Genomic DNA, 22,105 nt, shown 5'->3' with positions numbered 1-22,105 from the left:
TGCCCCTGGAGCAAATAAAGGTTAAGTGCCTTGCTCAAGGGCACATCGACCGATTTTTCACCTGGTCGGCTTGATTATTCAAACCATCAACCGCTCGGTTACTGGCCCAACGGTCTAACCGCTAGGCTACCTGCCGCCCTGATGACATATCATGACGAATGATGAGTTGACACTTGCAGGGCAAGGGGCGAGGGAAGAATGAATACATTTTAAATGGACCCCGCCCTTGCCCAGAAATGTGTCACTAGTTCGTCCCACGGTTGTGTTTTCTGTCATCATGGAACCACCGGTAGCTGTTGTGTGTGCCTTATATGCGACACAGTGAATGATGATTGCATTTCATATTTTGGCTAGAAGACAACACATCCGCAGACATCGAATGCTAGCCATCAGAGGACATCAGGTAAATCGAAAACTACAATGTATAAATGTGATGCCAGGACAAGTTGTATGCTCTAGCTAACGTTTCCAAAAGCTAACCAAACAAAAACATCATTACTTTTCCGATATGTGCTTGTGCTGTCGTGAATTAGTAGCACAATTTCTAACTTATTTACATTCATTTTTACTTGTATGTTGACCTCTCCATATTGATGTTAGTTTCATGTTTTGGCAGACTTTTCTTAGCGGATGTATAATCATCACAAATTGAATTATGGGGCGTTTACGTTGTCAACTTCCCTTGCTTGGCTAATTGTTTGGACCGAAGGCAAAGATGGCTGCAGGGATTCCCCCGAGGGTAAGTGGAGGAGGGTGTGTCTTTTGTGTTTCAATCAATCAAATGTATTTAAGAAGCGCTTTTTACATCAGCCGATGTCACAAAGTGCTATACAGAAACCCAGCCTAAAACACCAAACAGCAAGCAATGCAGATGTAGAAGCACGGTGACTTGGACAAATTCCCTAGAAAGGCAGGAACCTAGGAAGAAACCTGGAGAGGAACCAGGCTCTGAGGGGTGGCCAGTCCTCTTCTGGCTGTGACGGGTGGAGTTTATAACAGTACATGGCCCAGATGTTCAAACGTTCATAGATGACCAGCAGGGTCAAATAATAATAATCACAGCGGTTGTAGAGGATGTAACAGGTCGGCACCTCAGGAGTAAATGTCAGTTGGCTTTTCATAGCCGATCATTCAGAGGTAGAGACAGCAGGTGCGGTAGAGAGACAGAGCTGAAACAGCAGTTCCAGGACATGGTAGCACGTCTGGTGAACAGGTCAGGGTTCCATAGCCGCAGGCAGAAAAGTTGAAACTGGAGCAGCAGCACGACCAGATGGACAGGGGACAGCAAGGCATCATCAGGCCAGATAGTCCTGAGGAATGGTCCTAGGGCTCAGGTCCTCCAAGAGAAGAGAAAGAGAAAGAGAGAGATAGAATTAGAGGGAGCATCCTTAAATTCACACAGAACACCGGATAAAACAGGAGAAATACTCCAGATATAACAGACTGACCCTAGCCCCCGACACAAACTATTGCAGCATAATTACTGGAGGCTGAGACAGGAGGGGTCGGGAGACACTGTGGCCCCATCTGACTATACCCCCGGACTGGGCCAACCAGGCAGGATATAACCCCACCCACTTTGCCAATGCACAGCCCCCACACCACTAGAGGGATATCTTCAAACCACCAACTTACTACCCTGAGACAAGGCCGAGTATAGCCCATGAAGATCTCCCCCACGGCACGAACCCGAGGTGGGTGCCAACCAGGACAGGAAGATCACGTCAGTGACTCAACCCACTCAAGTGATGCACCCCTCCTAGGGACGACATGAAAGAGCACCAGTAAGCCAGCGACTCAGTCCCCGTAATAGGGTTAGAGGCAGAGAGCGGGGAACCGGCCAGGCAGAGACAGCAAGGGTGGTTCGTCGCTCCAGTGCCTTTCCGTTCACCTCACACCCCTGGGCCAGACTACACTCAATCATAGGACCTACTGAAGAGATGAGTCTTCAATAAAGACTTAAGGTCGAGACCGAGTCTGCATCTCTCACATGGGTAGGCAGACCATTCCTTAAAAATAGAGCTCTATAGGAGAAAGCCCTGCCTCCTGCTGTTTGCTTAGAAATTCTAGGGACAATAAGGAGGCCTGCATCTTGTGACCGTAGCATACGTGTAGGTATGTATGGCAGGACCAAATCAGAAAGATAGATAGGAGCAAGCCCATGTCACGCTTTGTAGGTTAGCAGTAAAACCTTGAAATCATCCCTAGCCTAATCAGGAAGCCAGTGTAGAGGCTAGCACTGGAGTAATATGATACATTTTTTTTTGTTCTAGTCAAGATTCTAGCAGCCGTGTTTAGCACTAACTGAAGTTTATTTAGTGCTTCATCCGGGTAGCCGGAAAGTAGAGCATTGCAGTCGACTAATCTAGAAGTGCCAAAAGCGTGGATACATTATTCTGCATCATTTATCGTCAAAGGAATGAGCGTTACACCGAGGCCTGTACTCTGGAGCGGGATGATGGAGTCTTACGTGAGCATCGCTCCACACTTCTTCTGCGCGCCGAAACCACTCATCTTTCGCAGGAGCTTCGGTCTGGCCCGGGATCCACGGAGCCAGAGCCGGCTGAAATCCCAAAACCCACTGGAAGGGGGTCAACCCAGTGGAGAAGTGACGTAGTGAGTTCTGGGCGTACTCTGCCCATGGAAGAAATCGTGCCCACTCATCCTGCCGGTCCTGACAGTGAATCCTCAGGAACCTCACGAGCTCCTGGTTCAAACTCTCCACCTGCCCGTTTGACTGAGGCCGGTACCCGGAAGTGAGGCTGACCGTGACCCCGTGCTTCTCCACAAAGGTCCTCCATATTCGTGATGTGAATTGGGGGCCACGGTCGGAGACAATGACAACATACACTCAATTAATATTTGGTAGCATTGCCTTTAAATGTTTAACTTGGGTCAAACGTTTTGTGTAGCCTTCCACAAGCTTCCCACAATAAGTTGGGTGAATTCCTCCTGACAGAGCTGGTGTATCTGAGTCAGGTTTGTAGGCCTCCTTGCTCGCACACGCTTTTTCAGTTCTGCCCACAAATGTTCTATCGGATTGAGGTCAGGGCTTTGTGATGGCCACTCCAATACCTTGACTTTGTTGTCCTTAAGCAATTTTACCATAACTTTGGAAGTATGCTTGGGGTTATTGTCCATTTGGAAGACCCATTTGTGACCAAGCTTTAACTTCCTGACTGATGTCTTGAGATGTTGCTTCAATATATCCACATAATTTTCCATCCTCAAGATGCCATCTATTTTGTGAAGTGCACCAGTCCCTCCCGCAGCAAAGCACCCCCACAACATGATGCTACCACCCCCATGCTTCACGGTTGGGATGGTGTTCTTCGGCTTGCAAGCCTCCCCCTTTTTCCTCCAAACATAACGATGGTCATTATGGCCAAACAGTTCTATTTTTGTTTTGTCAGACCAGGGGACATTTCTCCAAAAAGTACAATCTTTGTCCCCATGTGCAGTCGCAAACCAAAGTCTGGCTTTTTATGGCGGTTTTGGAACAGTGGCTTCTTCCTTGCAGAGCGGCCTTTCAGGTTATGTCGATATAGGACTCGTTTAACTGTGGATAGAAATACTTTTGTACCTGTTTCCTCCAGCATCTTCACAAGGTCCTTTGCTGTTGTTCTGGTATTGATTCGCACTTTTCGCACCAAAGTACATTCATCTCTAGGAGACAGAACGCGTCTCCTTCCTGAGCGGTATGACGGCAGCATGGTCCCATGGTGTTTATACTTGCGTACTATTGTTTGTACAGATGGACGTGGTACCTTCAGGTGTTTGGAAATTGCTCCAAAGGATGAACCAGACTTGTGGAGGTCTACAATATTTGTCTGAGGTCTTGGCTGATTTCTTTAGATTTTTCCCATGATGTCAAGCAAAGAGGCACTGCATTTGAAGGTAGGCCTTGAAATACATCCACAGGTACACCTCCAATTGGCTCAAATGATGTCAATTAGCCTATCAGAAGCTTCTAAAGCCATGACATCATTTTCTGGAATTTTCCAAGCCGACTAAAGGCACAGTCAACTTAGTGTATGTAATCTTCTGACCCACTGGAATTGTGATACAGTGAATTATAAGTGAAATAATCTGTCTGTTAACAATTGTTGGAAAAATTACTTGTGTCATGCACAAAGTAGATGTCCTAAACGACTTGCCAAAACTATAGTTTGATAACAAGAAATGTGTGGAGTGGTTGAAAAACTAGTTTTAATGACTCCAACATAAGTGTATGTAAACTTCCAACTTCAACTGTACTTCCTGAAGTGTTTCCATTCCCCTTTTAACCTCTCTAGGGGAGGTGGGACGAAATCGTCCCAGACTATTCAACAGCCAGTGACAAATCAGAGCGCCAAATTTAAAACCACAAAATGTCATAATTCAAAGTTCTCAAACATAGGACTATTTTACACCATTTTATAGATACACTTCTCCTGAATCGAACAACGTTGTCCGATTTCCAAAAGGCTTTACAGCAAAAGCGAAACATTAGATTATGTTAGGAGAGTACATAGACACAAATAATCACACAGCCATTTTCCAAGCAAGCATATACTGTATGTCACATAAACCCAAACCACAGCTAAATGCAGCACTAACTTTTGATGATCTTCATCAGATGACACTCCTAGGACATTATGTTATACAATACATGCATGTTTTGTTCAATCAAGTTCATATTTATATCAAAAAACAGCTTTTTACATTAGCATGTGATGTTCAGAACTAGCATACCCACTGAAAACTTCCGGTGAATTTACTACATTACTCACGATAAACGTTCACAAAATACATAACAATTATTTTAAGAATTATAGACACAGAACTCCTTTATGCAATCGCTATGTCCGATTTTAAAATAGCTTTTCGGCGAAAGCACATTTTGCAATATTCTGAGTAGATAGCTTGGCCATCACGGCTAGCTAATTTGACACCCACCAAGTTTGGGACAACCTAAACTCAGAATTACTATTAGAAAAATTGGATTACCTTTGCTGTTCTTCGTCAGAATGCACTCCCAGGACTTCTACTTCAACAACAAATGTTGTTTTGGTTCCAAATAATTCATAGTTATATCCAAATACCGCCGTTTTGTTCGTGCGTTCAGGTAACTATCCAAACAGTGACGCGCGAGCGCATTTCGTGACAAAAAAAATTCAAGATATTTAACCATTAAAAGCGTGTCAAATGCTGTTTAAAATCAATTTTTATGCAACTTTTCTCGTAAAATAGCGATAATATTCCAACCGGGCAACGTTGTATTCATTCAAAGGCTGAAAGAAAAAATTGAGAAGTCTCGTGAATGCGCATCTCAGTCTCAATGTCCCCAGGCTGACCACTCACAAACAGAGCTGCTGTACTTTGCCCAGAGACAGCAGACACACCATTCCACTTTCTGGCGGCTTCAGAGAGCCAATGGAAGCCTTAGAAAGTGTCACGTAACAGCACAGATGCTGTATTTTCGATAGAGATGCAACAGAAGGACAACAAATTGTCAGACAGGGCACTTCCTGTATGGAATCTTCTCAGGTTTTGGCCTACAATATGAGTTCTGTTATACTCACAGACACCATTCAAACAGTTTTAGAAACTTTAGAGTGTTTTCTATCAAAATCTACAAATTATATGCATATTCTAGTATCTGGGCAGGAGTAGTAACCAGATTAAATTGGGTACGTTTTTTATCCGGCCGTGAAAATACTGCCCCCTATACCACAACAGGTTAAGTGATGCTCTGTTTCTGTAATTTTTCTTGATTTTTGAATTTGATATGATGTAGGCTAGGGCTGGGCGATAAAAATCAATATCCCTCAATAACGATATAAAAACGTTTAGATTCATTTTCGATAATGTCGATATAGAATAATTAGGTACAGCAGTCCAGTTCACCTCTGACACAGCAGGAACGTGCGGAGAAGTGACAATATGCACGTGGAGAGGTATACGCCCTCTAAAAACCACTTAGCACCTCGAGTGTTGGAGTAGCCACTATTAAATTTGTGATGATTAATCATCCGCTAAGAAAAGGCAGCCAAAACGTGAAACCAACATCAAAATGGAGAGGTCAAAATACAAGTATAAGTAAAAATGAATGTAAATAAGTTAGAAATTGTGCGACTAATTCACGACAGCACAAGCACATATCGGAAAAGTAATGATGTTTTTGTTTGGTTAGCTTTTGGAAACGTTAGCTAGAGCATACAACTTGTCCTGGCATCACATTTATACATTGTAGTTTTCGATTTACGTGATATCCTCCGAGGGCTAGCATTCGATGTCTGCGGATGTGTTGTCTTCTAGCCAAAACATGAAATGCAATCATCATTCACTGTGTCGCATATAAGGCACACACAACAGCTACCGGTGGTTCCATGATGACAGAAAACACAACCGTGGGACGAACTAGTGACACATTTCTGGGCAAGGGCGGCGTCCATTTAAAATGTATTCATTCTTCTCTCGCCCCTTGCCCTGCAAGTGTCAACTCATCATTCGTCATGATATGTCATCAGGGCGGCAGGTAGCCTAGCGGTTAGACCGTTGGGCCAGTAACCGAGCGGTTGATGGTTTGAATAATCAAGCCGACCAGGTGAAAAATCGGTCGATGTGCCCTTGAGCAAGGCACTTAACCTTTATTTGCTCCAGGGGCGCCGCACTACTATGGCTGACCGTGTAAAAACAACCCATTTCGCTACACCAGCAATAACATATGCTAAACACGTGTATGTGACAAATACATTTGATTTGATTTGAAGTGTCCACTTAATTTGAGGGGAGAGGGTGTTTTTTACATGTTTGGAATGCACGCTTTGAATTCGGACTGCAGTCAGAGGCTTACCTTTAGTCATGTGATTTACAAGAAGAGTGACGTTGGCTGTCAAAGCTCAGGCGTAGAAGCAAGTCATCGGGTCTAATGGTCATCTTGCGCCGAATTGCGCATGTGCAAGCAGGAAAATCAAAGGTAGTCCTTCGATATAAACTTGTTTTTGACTAAAATTAAAACGTGTCAGTTTATTACTTTCACGAGATTGGTGAAATAACATGTTCAACTACTTAAGAAATTGTCTCGAATCTAGATTTTTCCTTTTGATTTTGTGAAAATGAACAACTAAGGAAGATATTTTCACTTCTCTCATTGACTTCTCAAGCACCAAATCCCGGCATGTTCTGTTCAGTCTGTTTCACAAGCGTTCCTGGAAGTCTCGCGATGTTGCACCTCTGGGTTTAGAAACTCTGTGATTTGGTCTATAAAACAGGGTGTCACTCCCGGTCTACATCTTGGTAGAGATACATCCCGACCTATGGGCTCTACTTGGCTTCTATTTTGTACATCTACTTGTGATTTCTGTCTGGTTGACATCCATCGGAAAGCTTCGTTGATTTAAGGTAGGCTACTAACCCTTATTTCATTTCGATAAGCCTAAATGGTTGCTAAGCAAAACCTTTACTGTCCAATCATTAAAGCTACAATCCGCATTTGGTGAAACTGGCACGTCCGTTTGGGATATTACAACAACGAAGTTACTTCAAAGGAAGAACACCTTTCTTCCATCTGACACAACTTGTCTCCTGCGTTTCATCACTAAAACAATATCAAAGGCGCTGTTTCACCAAATGTAGTTTTAATTGTAGCTTTAATTGTTACTTGAATTGATAGTTGAGAAATAACATTGTCCGTCCCACCACTTATTGTGGTCCGCAGCTGAGGGATGGGGCTAGGGAAATGTAACCCCTCTCAAATTCAAGACGGTGCTCCAGATGCCAGGACTGACAGTCCATGACATCTGCATTATAGTTTTAACCATCTTTTTGAATCTATACATAGCTTTTTTATATTTATAAACAATGGAGTAAAATAAGTGTCTTTTTCCCCATTAGAACCCAAAATAAACAATCGTGTAAGCTCATGACGTATTTATAAGTTGTATTCTTCAAATTGCTGGTTATACTGTGTCATTAATTTAAATGTAATTATATATATTTTTAAATATGTATGTACCAATCCCGGACAATAGCTGTAATAATGTGTATGCTTTATTGAACAAAAGAGAACCATCGCGCTCTCCCAGAGGCTTGGCTGGTGCGTAAAACCCGCTGGTGTAAGTTGTCGCATAAATCTTTCTTCATTATTCTATGTTTTTAGTAATTTTCACTGCATCAGGGATAGCGCACACAGATGTGTCGGCTTTACAGCCTTCAGTGTGTAGTGACAACATCTGTAAAGAAACAGATGAGCAGCAGGTGCTTCTAATCAGGGTTGCCGCTTATCTGCCCTTCTGGGATGTGGCTTTTCTGGTCTGCCTGTATTCAAATGAGTCAAAAGAAATACAGAATAGTAGGGGATGGGAGCGGGCACCAAGGTCAACTCACAAATCAGACAGTACAAAATTACTGCTTTGCGAGCAAAAGCATTCACTGTCTATTTTTGTTGTTATTTTCATATCATCTCTAAGAAAGTCAGAGACCAACAAGCGAATGGGTGGAGACTGGTCAAAAGATCGAGCGGATAAGGCAGAGAGAGACCTCGATCAAGCCAAAACTGAAAAACAGAAAGTGGAGGAGGAAAAGAGGAGGACTGAAGAGGAAAACAAGCAACTCCTTGCGGAGAAAGTGAGAATGGAAACAGAAAAAAGATGGTAGAAAAACGAAGACAGGAGCTTGAGATCCAAAGACTAAAATTAATAGAACACAATAGACAGCGAGAGAAGGATGAAAGGACCAGGATAAAGCAGGAAAAAGAAAATGCAAAAGGAGATCACAGAGCTGTATAAATGTATTCAAATATTGAGAGACAAGGGCATAAACAGTTAATTTATCCACAATGAATTATTGGAGAAAGTACACAATCATTGTATACTTTTAATATCTACAATTGCACTGCCTGTTTTATTTTCCTCAAATGATGTGCTTAAAGGGATAGTTCACACAAATGACAATGATTTAATAGCCCTGTTAGCAGTCTTTGGTTTTGTTTACCTGGCTGCTGCCATCAAATGCTTTTCAAAACCAATGCCTGTCAATATCTGAGAATCTGTAGCTTTGCAATAAATAGATTCTATTGATGCCTTGTTGCCGGATCTCTTCTGACACAGAAAAATCCACACATTTTATTCAGGATTTATCACTTGCGCTATGCACATTTTAATGACTAAAATAAACTATCCAATATACTTTGCTAGGCAGTAGCAGACACTGCAAGAAGCCCCTGGTGTGACTCAGAGTCTACTGTGATTGGTAGAGATATAACACAGTGGACCACTCCTGTCCCTTAACCCCCACCTCTACAGCACCGGTTAGATGTCAATGTCATCACTCAGTAAAACACCTCAGCATAACACAGCAAATATGGATACTCCAGAATTTCTTCTGAAACAGGCAAAAAAAAGTGATCAGGTTGAGTTAGTAGTGAATGAGGTGGAGAGGGTAGAACAGCCAGAAAGGCAGTGCAGCAGCAGTTAGCTGCAGGTTTGGCGGTAGCTAACTAGTCCCCATCAGCATAAGGGTAGGCTAATGCTAATAAGTGAGCGTTAGGTTTCAGTATCCTAAAGGTATTGGATGTCAGTCTGAGTTATTTAGCAGTATATTTAGTGAATGGGCAAGCTAAGAATGTTGATAGAAGTCATGATATTAGGAAAAGTAGTTATTTCCAGCAAGTGTATTTGATGGGTTTCGTTTCTGTAGCTAGCTGAGAACGAAGAGATGAGTAAATGTTTTTCTGACTGAAGCACATATCTTCTGACAGTGACACAGCGCCCCCAGTGGACTGAAGCTGAACTTCACTACAACATATTTAAACCTTTATAAAATGAGCAATGCTGAGGTAGTAGAACTAATGAAATGAATCATAGGTCTTATAACCTATATCATTCTACATGTAAACATGCTTTGCTCGTGTTATTTCCATATAGTCTATGTGACTATTTGTGAAGAACTGCCCATTATTAAATTGGTGAAATAATGTAATTGTGCTTTTATTTTTACTCTTTATTCATTTAGCTACTTTTTCTATTGTTGCATTTTTGAGAGGTGAACCTGCAAGAAGGGGGAGGGCAGCCAGAAAGAGGGGGGAAAGATGGTCAGCCTTGCGATTATATTGTACAGTGAACAAAACATGAAATACATAGGCCTTTAAATTGTGTCCTCAAATGTTACGTAATGGTAGAATTGACGAGGTCTGATAACTCATTCCATTCCACAAGTCCATTTTTCTTTGGCTCAAGTCTCTTTATATTCATATAGCCTAGGGGGCTATGCAACTTCTTGTCTGTCGTGTTTGGAGTTGTGTTGCGTTGTTATGTGAACATTTAAAATGTTTCTTTACAGTTGAGTTGACCTGTCTGTATACTAGGATAGGGCTGTAACGGTACAGGTATACCTACCAAACCGTTGGGCACGGGGACCTTGGTTTGGTCCGCACTGTGAACCTGAATGAATACAAAAAATATTTCAACTAAAAATGAAAACACTAGGCCTATAGGCTATGCCTACGCTGGGTTGAATGCCATTGTCCTGTGAGTAAAGCTGAAAAAACATTGTAGGTTATTCTGTTAACATGTAAACCATATATAGCTTCCAAATACATTTTCAAAACTCCTGTGAATATCATCTAGAGCGCTGACTGACAGTCCTTCTAGAATTTGAGGGTTACCAGCCTCATCAAAAAGCTAAGCTGTATGCCAAAACAAGAGGTGTGGCTGCTGTTTTGCTGAAGAACAAATCCAGAGTGTAGAGAAACTTTTGTATTTTCTACTCACATTTGTAATATATGTCCTCTATTTTTTTCAGTTTGGTACATTACTTAAGTCAACTTAAGGTGGATTGTTTTAATTAAGACTGTATTATGTCCACCAGAAAACCATCAACATGTTCAGTGTCTTTGTTTTTTTCCCCCAAAGAAATAAGAGCACCAATCGTTAGGGCTCCAGAGTCCTCTTCCTGTTCAGAAAGAACAACAAGACTGGAGAACAAAGATGTGAGTGACTCAAATGTTTGCATAACATACTGTATCAGTGATAATTTACACACGCTGCATTGTCTGGGCAATGAGCAAAAGAACTATGATTTTTATGTTGACAGCCATATTATCTGTTGCAATTTTCTAATACCGGGGCTGCTGAAGTAACCCCAGTTCTGATATGTTTTCAGAACACTGAGTCATGTCCGACTCGGAGACCATCGAGCTAGCCGCTCTGGGCCGACCCTTCCAGCTGGGGATGCTGTATGACTGTCGTAGAGATGTCCTCATTCCAGGTACAGGAAACTATTCCTCTTTGGTTTGGAGGTAATCAGTGTGCATCATCTTGAATTCATTGACAGTGTTTCCACCACTGAGTTGGATAGAGGGCACACTGTTGTAGCACAGAGAACACCATTGAGGGCTTTCACCATTTTAAAGTAGTTTCTACGGATTTAGGAAGAATCAGCAGGAGGGGTCAGCCAATGAATTGCACTCCTGAACAGACATTCCATAACTGCAGATGTCAGTAAATCACCAATCTTGGCTTTATACCTGTTCAGACTATACTGTACACACTTCACACAGTAGGTGGTGATATGCACCTTTTCAGTTTATTTACAAACTGCTAATACACTCATAGAAGTTGAAGACATTGGGGACATAATTGTGAACATAAGCAACCATTTAAATTTAAACAGTTTCTCCAGCTCAAAATGAGTCTCAGCTAATTAAAATTGTTGATTTACTTGCGCGTGACAGAATGCTAAATTGTAGCTGGTCCCATCAGATAATATCCTCTCTGGGCTAGGCGGGACGAATTCGTCCCACCTACGTAACAGCCACTTTAAGCCTGTGGCGCGATTTTCAAAACCTTAAAAATCCTATTACTTCAATTTCTCAAACATATGACTATTTTACAGCTATTTAAAGCATCTAACCACACTGTCCGATTTCGCTTTAAAAAATTGAAGAGAAGGTTAGAAATTAACAGAAGACAGCTAAAGCAAGATCTTCATAGATGACAACCTAGGAAGTTTTAAAAAAAAGCTTATAATTATGACTGCGACTTCCGGGAATTCGCTAACATTTTACTAAATTACTCACGATAAACGTTCACAAAAAGCATAACAATTATTTTAAGAATTATAGATACAGACCTCCTCTATGCACTCGATATGTCCGATTTTAAAATAGCTTTTTGGTGAAAGCACATTTTGCAATATTCTATGTACATAGCCCAGGCATCACGGGCTAGCTATTTAGACACCCGGCAAGTTTAGCACTCACCATAATCATATTTACTATTATAAAAGTTTGATTACCTTTTGTTGTCTTCGTCAGAATGCACTCCCAGGACTGCTACTTCAATAACAAATGTTGGTTTGGTCCAAAATAATCCATCGTTATATCCGAATAGCGGCGTTTTGTTCGTGCGTTCCAGACACTATCCGAAATGGTAAAGAAGGGTCGCGCGCATGGCGCAATTCGTGACAAAAAAATTCTAAATATTCCATTACCGTACTTCGAAGCATGTCAACCGCTGTTTAAAATCAATTTTTACGACATTTTTCTCGTAGAAAAGCGATAATATTCCGACAGGGAATCTCCTTTTCGGCAAACAGAGGAAAAAAATCACAAAGGCGGGGGCGGTCGGGTCACGCGCATAAGCCCAGAGTCCCTTGATCGGCCACTTGAGAAAGGCGATAATGTGTTTCAGCCTGGGGCTGGGATGACGACATTCTGTTTTTTCCCGGGCTCTGAGCGCCTATGGAAGACGTGGGAAGTGTCACGTTAGAGCAGAGATCCTTAGTAAAAGATAGAGATGGAAAAGAAGTTCAAGAAATGGTCAGACAGGCCACTTCCTGTAAAGGAATCTCTCAGGTTTTGACCTGCCATTTGAGTTCTGTTATACTCACAGACACCATTCAAACAGTTTTAGAAACTTTAGGGTGTTTTCTATACATATGTAATAAGTATATGCATATTCTAGTTACTGGGTAGGAGTGGTAACCAGATTAAATCAGGTATGTTTTTTATCCAGCCGTGTCAATACTGCCCCCTAGCCCTAACAGGATAACATGGCATAAGTTAGCGCTATGCTAACCTCACCAGTTGGCAGCGATTATATTCTGTCTGATCCCTCCAGAGGACCCAGATTGAATTATGTAATCCTTCCTTAACCCAAAGGAAGTATCTCCCAGTTGACTACTTCAAATGGTGAAAGTCCTGAATGGAGCTGCCCATGCTAAAACAGGCTTTTGGGCAATAAAGTCCTCTATGATGCTGTCACAGAATCGGCCATTGCAGAGAGAGATTAGCTTTCTGGTGCATCTCTATGGTTACCACAGAGTAAGAAAAGCTAGAGGACACACTTGGGACAAAAGAGTGATGTCATGCAGGTTGTTTTTGAAGTGTTCATATTGTAGTAATGCTGTCAATGACAAAGATTACCCTTTTTTTTCCTTCTGAGAGTGTAATGTGGCACTATTTGTCCCTGTAGGGGAACATTCTAGATAGAGTTCTATCTCGAACCTTTCTGGTTCCAAATAGCAACCTTTATTTGGTACCCAGATTCTATTTGACCTGAAAGAAGCTTCAGATAGAACCCATTTCCAGACTGGTTCAAATGGTGCTACAGAGCATTCTTTACTTCTGAGTGTAGGAGGTGTAGGTTTTCTAACTATGGGTTGACACCTAGAATGTTTACTTTGAATTAAATATTTACCTTCAATTAGTTATTTGAATTAAACCATGTTTACATATAGAAATATTTACACATGTACACGTTGGAGTATAATTTTCACAATAAACGTTCTTTGGTCATTCTCTTTAAACTGCAGGTATCACTCTCTGGGATTCTGAGATGCTGCAGAAACGCATCAATGTCCGTCCACAACCGAACACTGACTTCAAAATCATTGCTTCAGACTCAAGTGAAGCCAAGTCAGAAGCTTTGAATGTGTCTGCATCTCTTGAGGCCAGTTTCCTTGGTGGCTTAGTCAGTGTGAAGGGTTCTGCTGAATTCCTACATGACAAAAAGACCTCAAAGCATCAGTCTAGGGTTTCTCTGCAGTACCGTACCACCACATGCTTCGAGCAGTTGACCATGGACCACCTGGGGGCAGGAAATTTGAAATACTCTAATGTCTTACAAGAGGGCTCTGCAACCCATGTGGTGACTGCCCTGCTGTTTGGAGCGCAGGCCTTTTTCGTTTTTGACCAAGAGGTTTCCTCAGGAGAGAACCACCAGGACATCCAGGGAAACCTGCAGGCCACAATAAAAAAGATCCCTCAAATGTCAATAGAAGGGCAGGCAAATTTGAAGATGAGTGAGGAAGAGCAGAGAGAGACCAATAAATTCAACTGCACTTTCCATGGTGATTTGGCACTAGAAAACAACCCTGTCACATTTGAAGATGCCATCAAGGTGTATGTTGGCCTGCCATGTCTGCTAGGGGAGAACGGAGAACATGCTGTGCCCATGACTGCCTGGCTCTATCCTCTCAAGAAGCTGGACTCTGCAGCTACCCAGCTAGTCAGGCAGATCAGTGTTAGCCTGGTGCGTCGCGCACAGCGAATCATGGACGGACTGGACAATACTGATATACAATGCCAGGACATGATGAAGGATGACATGGCTATCAAGTTCCCTGAACTCAAAGCCAAGCTCAACAAGTTCAGGGACTTGTGCTCAGAGTACAAGCTGGTGTTCCAGAAAGGTCTCTGCAAGGTTCTTCCCAACATAAGAGGAGGAGGAATGGAGGAGGAAGAGCTGATAAAAATGCTCAACAGCAAAGAACGTTCTCCATTCCAGAATGACCTCATGATCACGTACCTGGACGACAGAGAGAGAGAGATGAATGTTGTTCGCTCTTACCTTGACATAATGAAAGAGGTACAAGTTGTGTACTCAAGCAGTGAATTGGATAGAATAGTGCTTGATAAAGCTAATGATTATGTAGTGTGTTTTGCATTTTCCTATTTGAAGGAGAAAGAAGAGTATGTGGTAGACTTGGAGAACTACTTGCTGGAAGAATCAAAAAGTGATTCTTCACTGATACCTTACAACCCCAACGCAGCCGGGAAGACTACAGCAGAAAAGTGGTTTCGCTCGGGGGAGGTAACGACCCTAACTAGGCAAACCATAAATATGTTCCTAGACTTCAAAGATTCAAACAAAGGCAGAGAATATCTTGCATTCTGCATTGCATCAATTCCAAACAAACACCTCACTGCTTCCTCCATCCATGTCTATGAAAGAGGTACACTTTTGTGTCCACAGTTTGAGCTGCCATCAAAGCCAGGTGTTCCCACCATCAAGAGTCTGGAGCATGACTGTGTCCACTTGCAAGTCAACCCTCCCAACCTTGGTGTTACCTCTGTGGAGTCGTACCAGGTTTTGTACCAGGCTGAGCAGGCTGACTCTGAGTGGACCGAGGTGAAATCGGATGCTACAACTAACCAGGTCACCATCAGTCATTTGGACCCTTACAAAAAGTATCGCTTTAGCTGCAAGGCAGTGTGCAGACCTGGTGTGAGCCTCTCCAGTGACTGGACAGAATATTTCAGAACCCGCCCATGTAGCCCTCCTGGACCACCCACAGAGAAGAGGATAGAATCGGGAAGTATCAGAATGAACTGGGACATTCCTACCATAGCGGGAGATGATGTTGAAGTCATTGGTTATGTGGTTGAATACAGAAAGAATGTAAAGGGTATAGACAATCAGATGTGGCACACCATCAAAACCACCACTAGAGAGAGTACACTGGAAGGACTTGAGGCTGACACTGCATACAGCATCAGAGTCTTTGCTAACTGTGGCGAAGCAGGGAATAGTCTACCCAGTTCTGAGACTGTGATGACTACCCTTAGGGTCTCTGATCCCCAACCGAAGACAAGCAAATCAACCAGAGCAAAAAGTGAGGAGTTCCTCACAAAATCCCAGAAGGTGGAAAAGGGCAACCCATCAATCCACTGGCTGAATCTGGAACCGAAGTTGGGTGTAAGTGACAGTTTTGACCAGTACAGATTTGGGAAGAAAGTTGAGCAAGGTAATAACAAGGTGATATTGCTTCTGGGGGCCACAGGTGCAGGAAAAACAACTCTGGTCAATGTCATGATAAACTACATTCTCGGGGTAAAGTGGGAAGAACGTTACCGCTTTAAGCTCATCCATGAGGTGACCAACAGGTCACAGGCTGAGAGCCAGACTGTGGTTGTGACATCATACGAGCTCTACAACCAGCCAGGCTTTCAGATTCCTTATTCTCTGAATATCATTGACACACCAGGGTTCGGAGACACCAGAGGAATGGCTCACGATAAATTGCTCACCCAGATGTTGAAGGATTTCTTGTGTCATCCTTTAGGGATTGATCACATTGATGCAGTCTGCTTTGTAGTGCAGGCATCACTTGTTCGTCTCAGTCCTCCCCAGAGATACATCTTTGATTCCATCCTGTCCATCTTTGGAAAGGATGTTGCTGAAAACATCCTGATGCTTGTGACATTTGTTGATGGGAAGCAAATACCGGTGCTAGAAGCCATCAAAGCTGCAAATCTGCCCTGTAAGAAAGACAAGAAGGGGCTACCAACCCATTTCAAATTCAACAGTTCATTTCTGTTCTCAAAAGAGACGGAGAGCAGCTCTGAAGATGATGATACTGATGATGATCATAAGGCCCAGTGTCCAGAGCAATGGAGGTCAACTTTCAAGGAGATGAAGAAATTTTTCCAAGCACTGGAAAGCATTGAGAGTAAAGATCTGACCCTGACAAAGAAAGTTCTGGAAGAACGTGAGCTTCTGGAGAAGACCATGACACGCCTGACCCCTCAGATCACAGCAGGTCTGTCAAAGCTAAGTGAGATCAAACACTTCAAACAGTGTCTGGAGAACGAGGAAGAGAACATGATACAGAACCAAGATTTTGAGACTGAGATAAATGTGCTGCAGGTGAAGAGAAGCAAATTATCCCAAGACTTTGCGACAAACTGCAAGATATGCAATTTCACATGTCACACCTGCTGCTTCCTCCCAAACGAGGATGAAATCAAAAGTCGTGCCGTGATGGATGATGATGGCAACTGTACCATATGTCCAGGAAAATGCTCTTCCACTGACCACGACAGGGAAAAAGTCTTGTTGACATATGAAACAAAGACTGAGAAAAAGACTATTCAAGGAATGAAGGACAACTTCATGAAGGCGTGGGGCAAGTCTATGGAAACCAAGGAGATGCTGGATAAGCTTGAGGATGAGTTTCATAGGATCAAGGACGCGCTGATGAATTTGATCAAGAAGTCTTCTGACTGTCTCAAGAGACTTAATGATGATGCACTGAAGCCAAGCTCTCTCTCCACTATGGAGTACATTGACATACTCATTTGCACAGAGGAGGACGAACGGAAGCCAGGCTTCGAGGATCGGATCGTAGAGTTGAAGAAAATGAAGAAAGAGTCTTTGATTCTGGATAAGATTGCAAAAGGAGAAGATGTACTCCCAAATGAGCGAGAATTCCTGAAGGAAAAATAGCATAGATGGCAGGGGGTTCCAACAAATCAGTCATGGAATGTTGTCCTGCTAACATTATCTGGAAACCAAAATTGGGTCTCTGTCACATCCTGACCAGTAAAGGGGTTATTTGTGATTGTAGTTTGGTGTGGGTGTGGCAGGGTGTGTTTGTTTTGAGTATGTTGCGATTTTGGGTATAGTTTTATGTCATGTATTTCTATGTTTGTATTTCTAGAATTTCAATTTCTATGTTCGGGTTTTTGGTTTGGCCTTCAGTTGGAGGCAGATGTTCTTCGTTGCCTCTAATTGGAGGCCATATTTAAGTAGAGGTTTTCAGCTTGTGTTTTGTGGGTGGTTGTTTCCGTGTATAGTCAGAGTACCTTACAGGACTGTTTTTCGTCGTTCTTTTGTTCAGTGTTCATTTTTCTTCAAATCTACAAGAAGATGATTCATATACCCGCTGCATATTGGTCCGATTTCTCCTCTTCAGACGACGAAGTTTATGACAGTCTCCATTAGAACATTAAGCTTCCCAATGTTGTAGGAGCGTTTGCTGGGTAGATCCAACTGAGATGTGGGGCTGATTTGGATTTGTATTAAAACTCTTAGCCTCGTGTAAAGCCTTATGTTAATTTGTCCACCCCAAGGTAACTTAACAAAAATTAGGGCTTTGATTAAATCAGAACTGCATAGAAAATCATTGTCTTTGTTCAGGCAATGTCAGAGGTGTAACTGCATCAAATCTCTGAGTGGCTCCTCTTGTGGTCATTGTCACTAAGCCACACCCATCCTACCGGTGTTAGAAGTTCAGAAGGAGAAAGTGTTGGCTATATAGAAATAATGACACTCACATTGAAAATCATTTAATTCAAGAATAATGATTGATATCAGCCTTATGGAGGTGTATAGTCGTGGCCAAAAATTGAGAATGACACAAATATACATTTTCACAAAGTTTGCTGCTTCACTGTCTTTAGATATTTTTGTCAGATGTTACTATGGAATACTGAAGTATAATTACAAGCATTTCATAAGTGTCAAAGGCTTTTATTGACAATTACATGAAGTTGATGCAAAGAGTCAATATATGCAGTGTTTACCCTTCTTTTTCAAGACCTCTGCAATCTGCCCTGGCATGCTGTCAATTAACTTCTGGGCCACATCCTGACTGATGGCAGCCCATTCTTGCATAATCAATGCTTGGAGTTTGTCAGAATTTTGGGGTTTTTGTTTGTCCACCCGCCTCTTGAGGATTGACCACCAGTTCTCAATGGGATTAAGGTCTGGGGAGTTTCCTGGCCATGGACCAGAAATATCAATGTTTTGTTCCCCGAGCCACTTAGTTATCACTTTTGCCTTATGGTAAGGTGCTCCATCATGCTGGAAAAGGCATTGTTCATCACCAAACTGTTCCTGGATGGTTGGGAGAAGTTGCTCTCGGAGGATGTGTTGGTACCATTCTTTATTCATGGCTACGTTCTTAGGCAAAATTGTGAGTGAGCCCACTCCCTTGGCTGAGAAGCAACCCCACAGATGAATGGTCTCAGGATGCTTTACTGTTGGCATGACACAGGACTGATGGTAGCGCTCACCTTGTCTTCTCCGGACAAGCTTTTTTCCGGATGACCCAAACAATCGGAAAGGGGATTCATCAGAGAAAATGACTTTACCCCAGTCCTCAGCAGTCCAATCCCTGTACCTTTTGCAGAATATCAGTCTGTCCCTGATGTTTTTCCTGGAGAGAAGTGGCTTCTTTGCTGCCCTTCTTGACTCCAGGCCGTCCTCCAAAAGTCTTCGCCTCACTGTGCGTGCAGATGCACTCACACCTGCCTGCTGCCATTCCTGAGCAAGCTCTTTACTAGTGGTGCCCCGATCCCGCAGCTGAATCAACTTTAGGAGACGGTCCTGGCGCTTGCTCGACTTTCTTGGGCGCCCTGAAGCCTCCTTTTGTGGCAGGGCTGAAATGCAGTGGCAATGTTTTTTTTAGGATTCAGTTCATTTGCGTGGCAAAGAGGGACTTTGCAATTCATCGGATCACTCTTCATAATATTATGGAGTATTTGCAAATTGCCATCATACAAACTGAGGCAGCAGACTTTGTGAAAATTAATATTTGTGTCATTCTCAACTTTTGGCCACGACTGTACTGTGTGTTACAACACACATTCCTATGTTCAAACTTGTCAAACGGATGCATGAGATTTCTACTAATGTGACTCAGTGTATCGAATGGCAATGTCCGCGATAGCGATAGGTATAACGCTGGGAAACACAGTAACACCTCTGACATCGCCTAAGGGTATTTCTATAAGCTAGAGTACCAGTGAGGATTTCCTGCGGTGGACAACTCACAGATACAGCTGTTGATAAGTAGTAATTGATATAAGGAACATTCAATAAAATTCACAAGTTAATTTAATAAACTATGTTTAACACTTTTTCATGGTTGGTGTCTTGACAAATTTGTCCAGAATCGTGAGACATAAAACACTACATTTCTTACCTTGCATTCATGGCCGTGTTTGTTGTTCTATCATATATTAAGCATTTATCAGTTAAATGAGACATTGAACTTGAACCCGGTAAGAATCCTGAATCTTGCTCGGACAGTTCTTTGTATGGCAATTTTGGAAATGCACTGTAACTAGGCTTATGTAACATTTAGTGTTTCCTTATGTTACGGTGTGAATATAGTTTTCATGGGCACACAAATCCAAAATGTACAGTACCAGTAAAAATGTTGGACACACCTACTCATTCCAGTGTTTTTCTTTATTTTTACTATCGTCTACATTGTATAATAGTGAAGACATCAAAACTATGGAATCATGTAGTATCCAAAAAAGTGTTAATCAAATCAAAATAGATTTTATATTCTTCAGTGATACAGCACTCGATGCAACAGCCAAAGTGCAGGGAAATATTGTTAGGAATGTCCATAATGTTTTGTCTCCTTCATTAACCTGATGAAGACCATTGTGCCGTGGTCCATATTAGATCTAACATCCCTAACAGATAATTGATGTTGATCATCTGTCTGCTTGATTTACAGCAGGGTCACGTTAGACTGAACAGAGAACGAGTCAAGGTAATGAGTTAAAGTTTTATTGGACAGAGTCGACTGGGCGCAATTGTGTAGTATAGACTATTGCGTATGGAAGCATGGCCTTAACTACATATTAGAACACCGAGGTCCATGTACTTTTTGGCCAAATGATACTTCTTATTACGCGACAAGATAAAAAATGAGTAAAGGGTCGTTCCACGTTTATTTGATTTTAATCTGAAATCAAACAATTTATAACAGTTTTTTGTCTAAAGGCAACATTAAATAATGATTATTGTGTTTTTGTAATTATTGGTTCTAGTTCAGCCCGTGCACAGGGCCGGATTTAGAAATCATAGGCCCAGGGTTTAATAAAAAATGATGCACACTGACTCACCTAATGATGGAGATGAAGCCATAGGCTACCCACAGTGATGGCCATTGTGCTTGCTGTGGCGATAGCCCATCTCAAGATGAGCGACTTTGAAAAACAGTGCTGCTATTAGCTAGAAAATGGGAGTTTATTTTATTTTATTTTTTATTTTTTTTTGTACTGTTTCTACATACAGATTAGTCTTCTCTTTTCAGCAGTAGGCATTTGCTTTCCAAACTATACATTTCTTCCCAAGATTGTATTTTGAAAGCTTCAAAAGGCAAACTGACAGTCGCAACCAACCATAGAAATGTACTGAACAAAAATATAAACACAACATGAAACAATTTCAGACTTTACTGAGTTACAGTTCATGTAAGGAAACCAGTCAACTGAAACAAATAAATTAGGCTCTAATCTGTGGAGTTCACATGACTGGAATACAGATATGCACCTTCAAAACAAAAAAAATGGGTGTGGATCAGAGAGCCAGTCCTGCTCTGCCTTATGCAGCACGGCACATCTTCTTCCCACAAAGTGGATCAAGCTGTTGATTGTGGCCTGTGGAACATTGTTCCACTCCTTTTCAAAGTCTGTACGAAGTTGCTGGATTTTGGCGGGAACTGGAACATGTCGATCCAGAGCATCCCAAACATGCTCATTGTCTGACATGTTTGGTGAGTATGTAGGCTATGGAAGAACTGGAACATTTTCGGCTTCCAGGAATTGTTTACAGATCCTCGCGACATAGGGCTGTGCATTATCATGCTTAAACATGAAGTGATGGCATCGGATGAATGGCACGATAATAGGCCTCACGATTTCGCCACGGTATCTCTGTGCATTCAAATTGCCATCGTTAAAAAGCAATTGTGTTCGTTGTCCGTAGCTTATGCCTGCCCATACCATAAACCCACCAGCACCATGGGGCGCTCCGTTCACAATGTCGACATCAGCAAACCACTCGCCCACACAACGCCATACACGCTGTCTGCAATCTGCCAGGTACAGTTGAATCTGGGATTAATCTGTGAAGCGCATACTTCTCTAGCGTGCCAGTGGCCATTGAATGTGAGCATTTTCCCACCGAAGTCGGTTACAACGCCGAACTGCAGTCAGGTTAAGACCCTGATGAGGATGACGAGCACGCTGATGAGCTTCCCTGAGACGGTTTCTGAAAGTTTGTGCAGAAATTATTGTGTTGTGCACAGCCTC

General features: G+C 42.3%; 1 protein-coding gene across 6 annotated transcripts; it reads left to right on the top strand.

Moving 5' to 3' along the window:
• Nucleotides 1–7,217: 7,217 nt before the first annotated feature.
• LOC106591344 (uncharacterized) lies at nucleotides 7,218–18,565 on the top strand. 6 transcript variants are annotated; one of them, XM_045717419.1, is made up of 5 exons: nucleotides 7,223–7,386; nucleotides 8,049–8,099; nucleotides 8,458–8,610; nucleotides 11,146–11,250; nucleotides 13,798–18,565. In XM_045717419.1, exons 4-5 carry the CDS (start codon nucleotides 11,157–11,159, stop codon nucleotides 17,490–17,492), a joined length of 3,789 nt encoding a protein of 1,262 aa, XP_045573375.1. In that variant the 5' UTR covers nucleotides 7,223–7,386; nucleotides 8,049–8,099; nucleotides 8,458–8,610; nucleotides 11,146–11,156; the 3' UTR covers nucleotides 17,493–18,565. The 6 variants fall into 6 exon arrangements, with proteins under 6 accessions (XP_045573371.1, XP_045573375.1, XP_045573374.1 ...); XM_045717418.1 differs by having other exon boundaries at nucleotides 8,454–8,610; XM_045717415.1 differs by lacking the exon at nucleotides 8,049–8,099 and having other exon boundaries at nucleotides 7,218–7,386; nucleotides 8,454–8,610.
• Nucleotides 18,566–22,105: the final 3,540 nt, after the last annotated feature.

This window comes from Salmo salar, chromosome ssa04, assembly GCF_905237065.1.
Source record: "Salmo salar chromosome ssa04, Ssal_v3.1, whole genome shotgun sequence".
Taxonomy (NCBI): Eukaryota; Metazoa; Chordata; class Actinopteri; order Salmoniformes; family Salmonidae; genus Salmo; species Salmo salar.
This window is presented reverse-complemented; position numbering and strand designations above follow the sequence as displayed.

What these genes read in the sequence shown, in the direction of transcription:
- LOC106591344 (XM_045717415.1), top strand. Translation starts at nt 11,157, where the DNA reads ATGTCCGACTCGGAGACCATCGAGCTAGCCGCTCTGGGCCGACCCTTC. An exon ending in TAGAGATGTCCTCATTCCAG is followed by an intron (nt 11,251 to 13,797) that starts GTACAGGAAACT and finishes TTTAAACTGCAG; the next exon opens with GTATCACTCTCTGGGATTCT.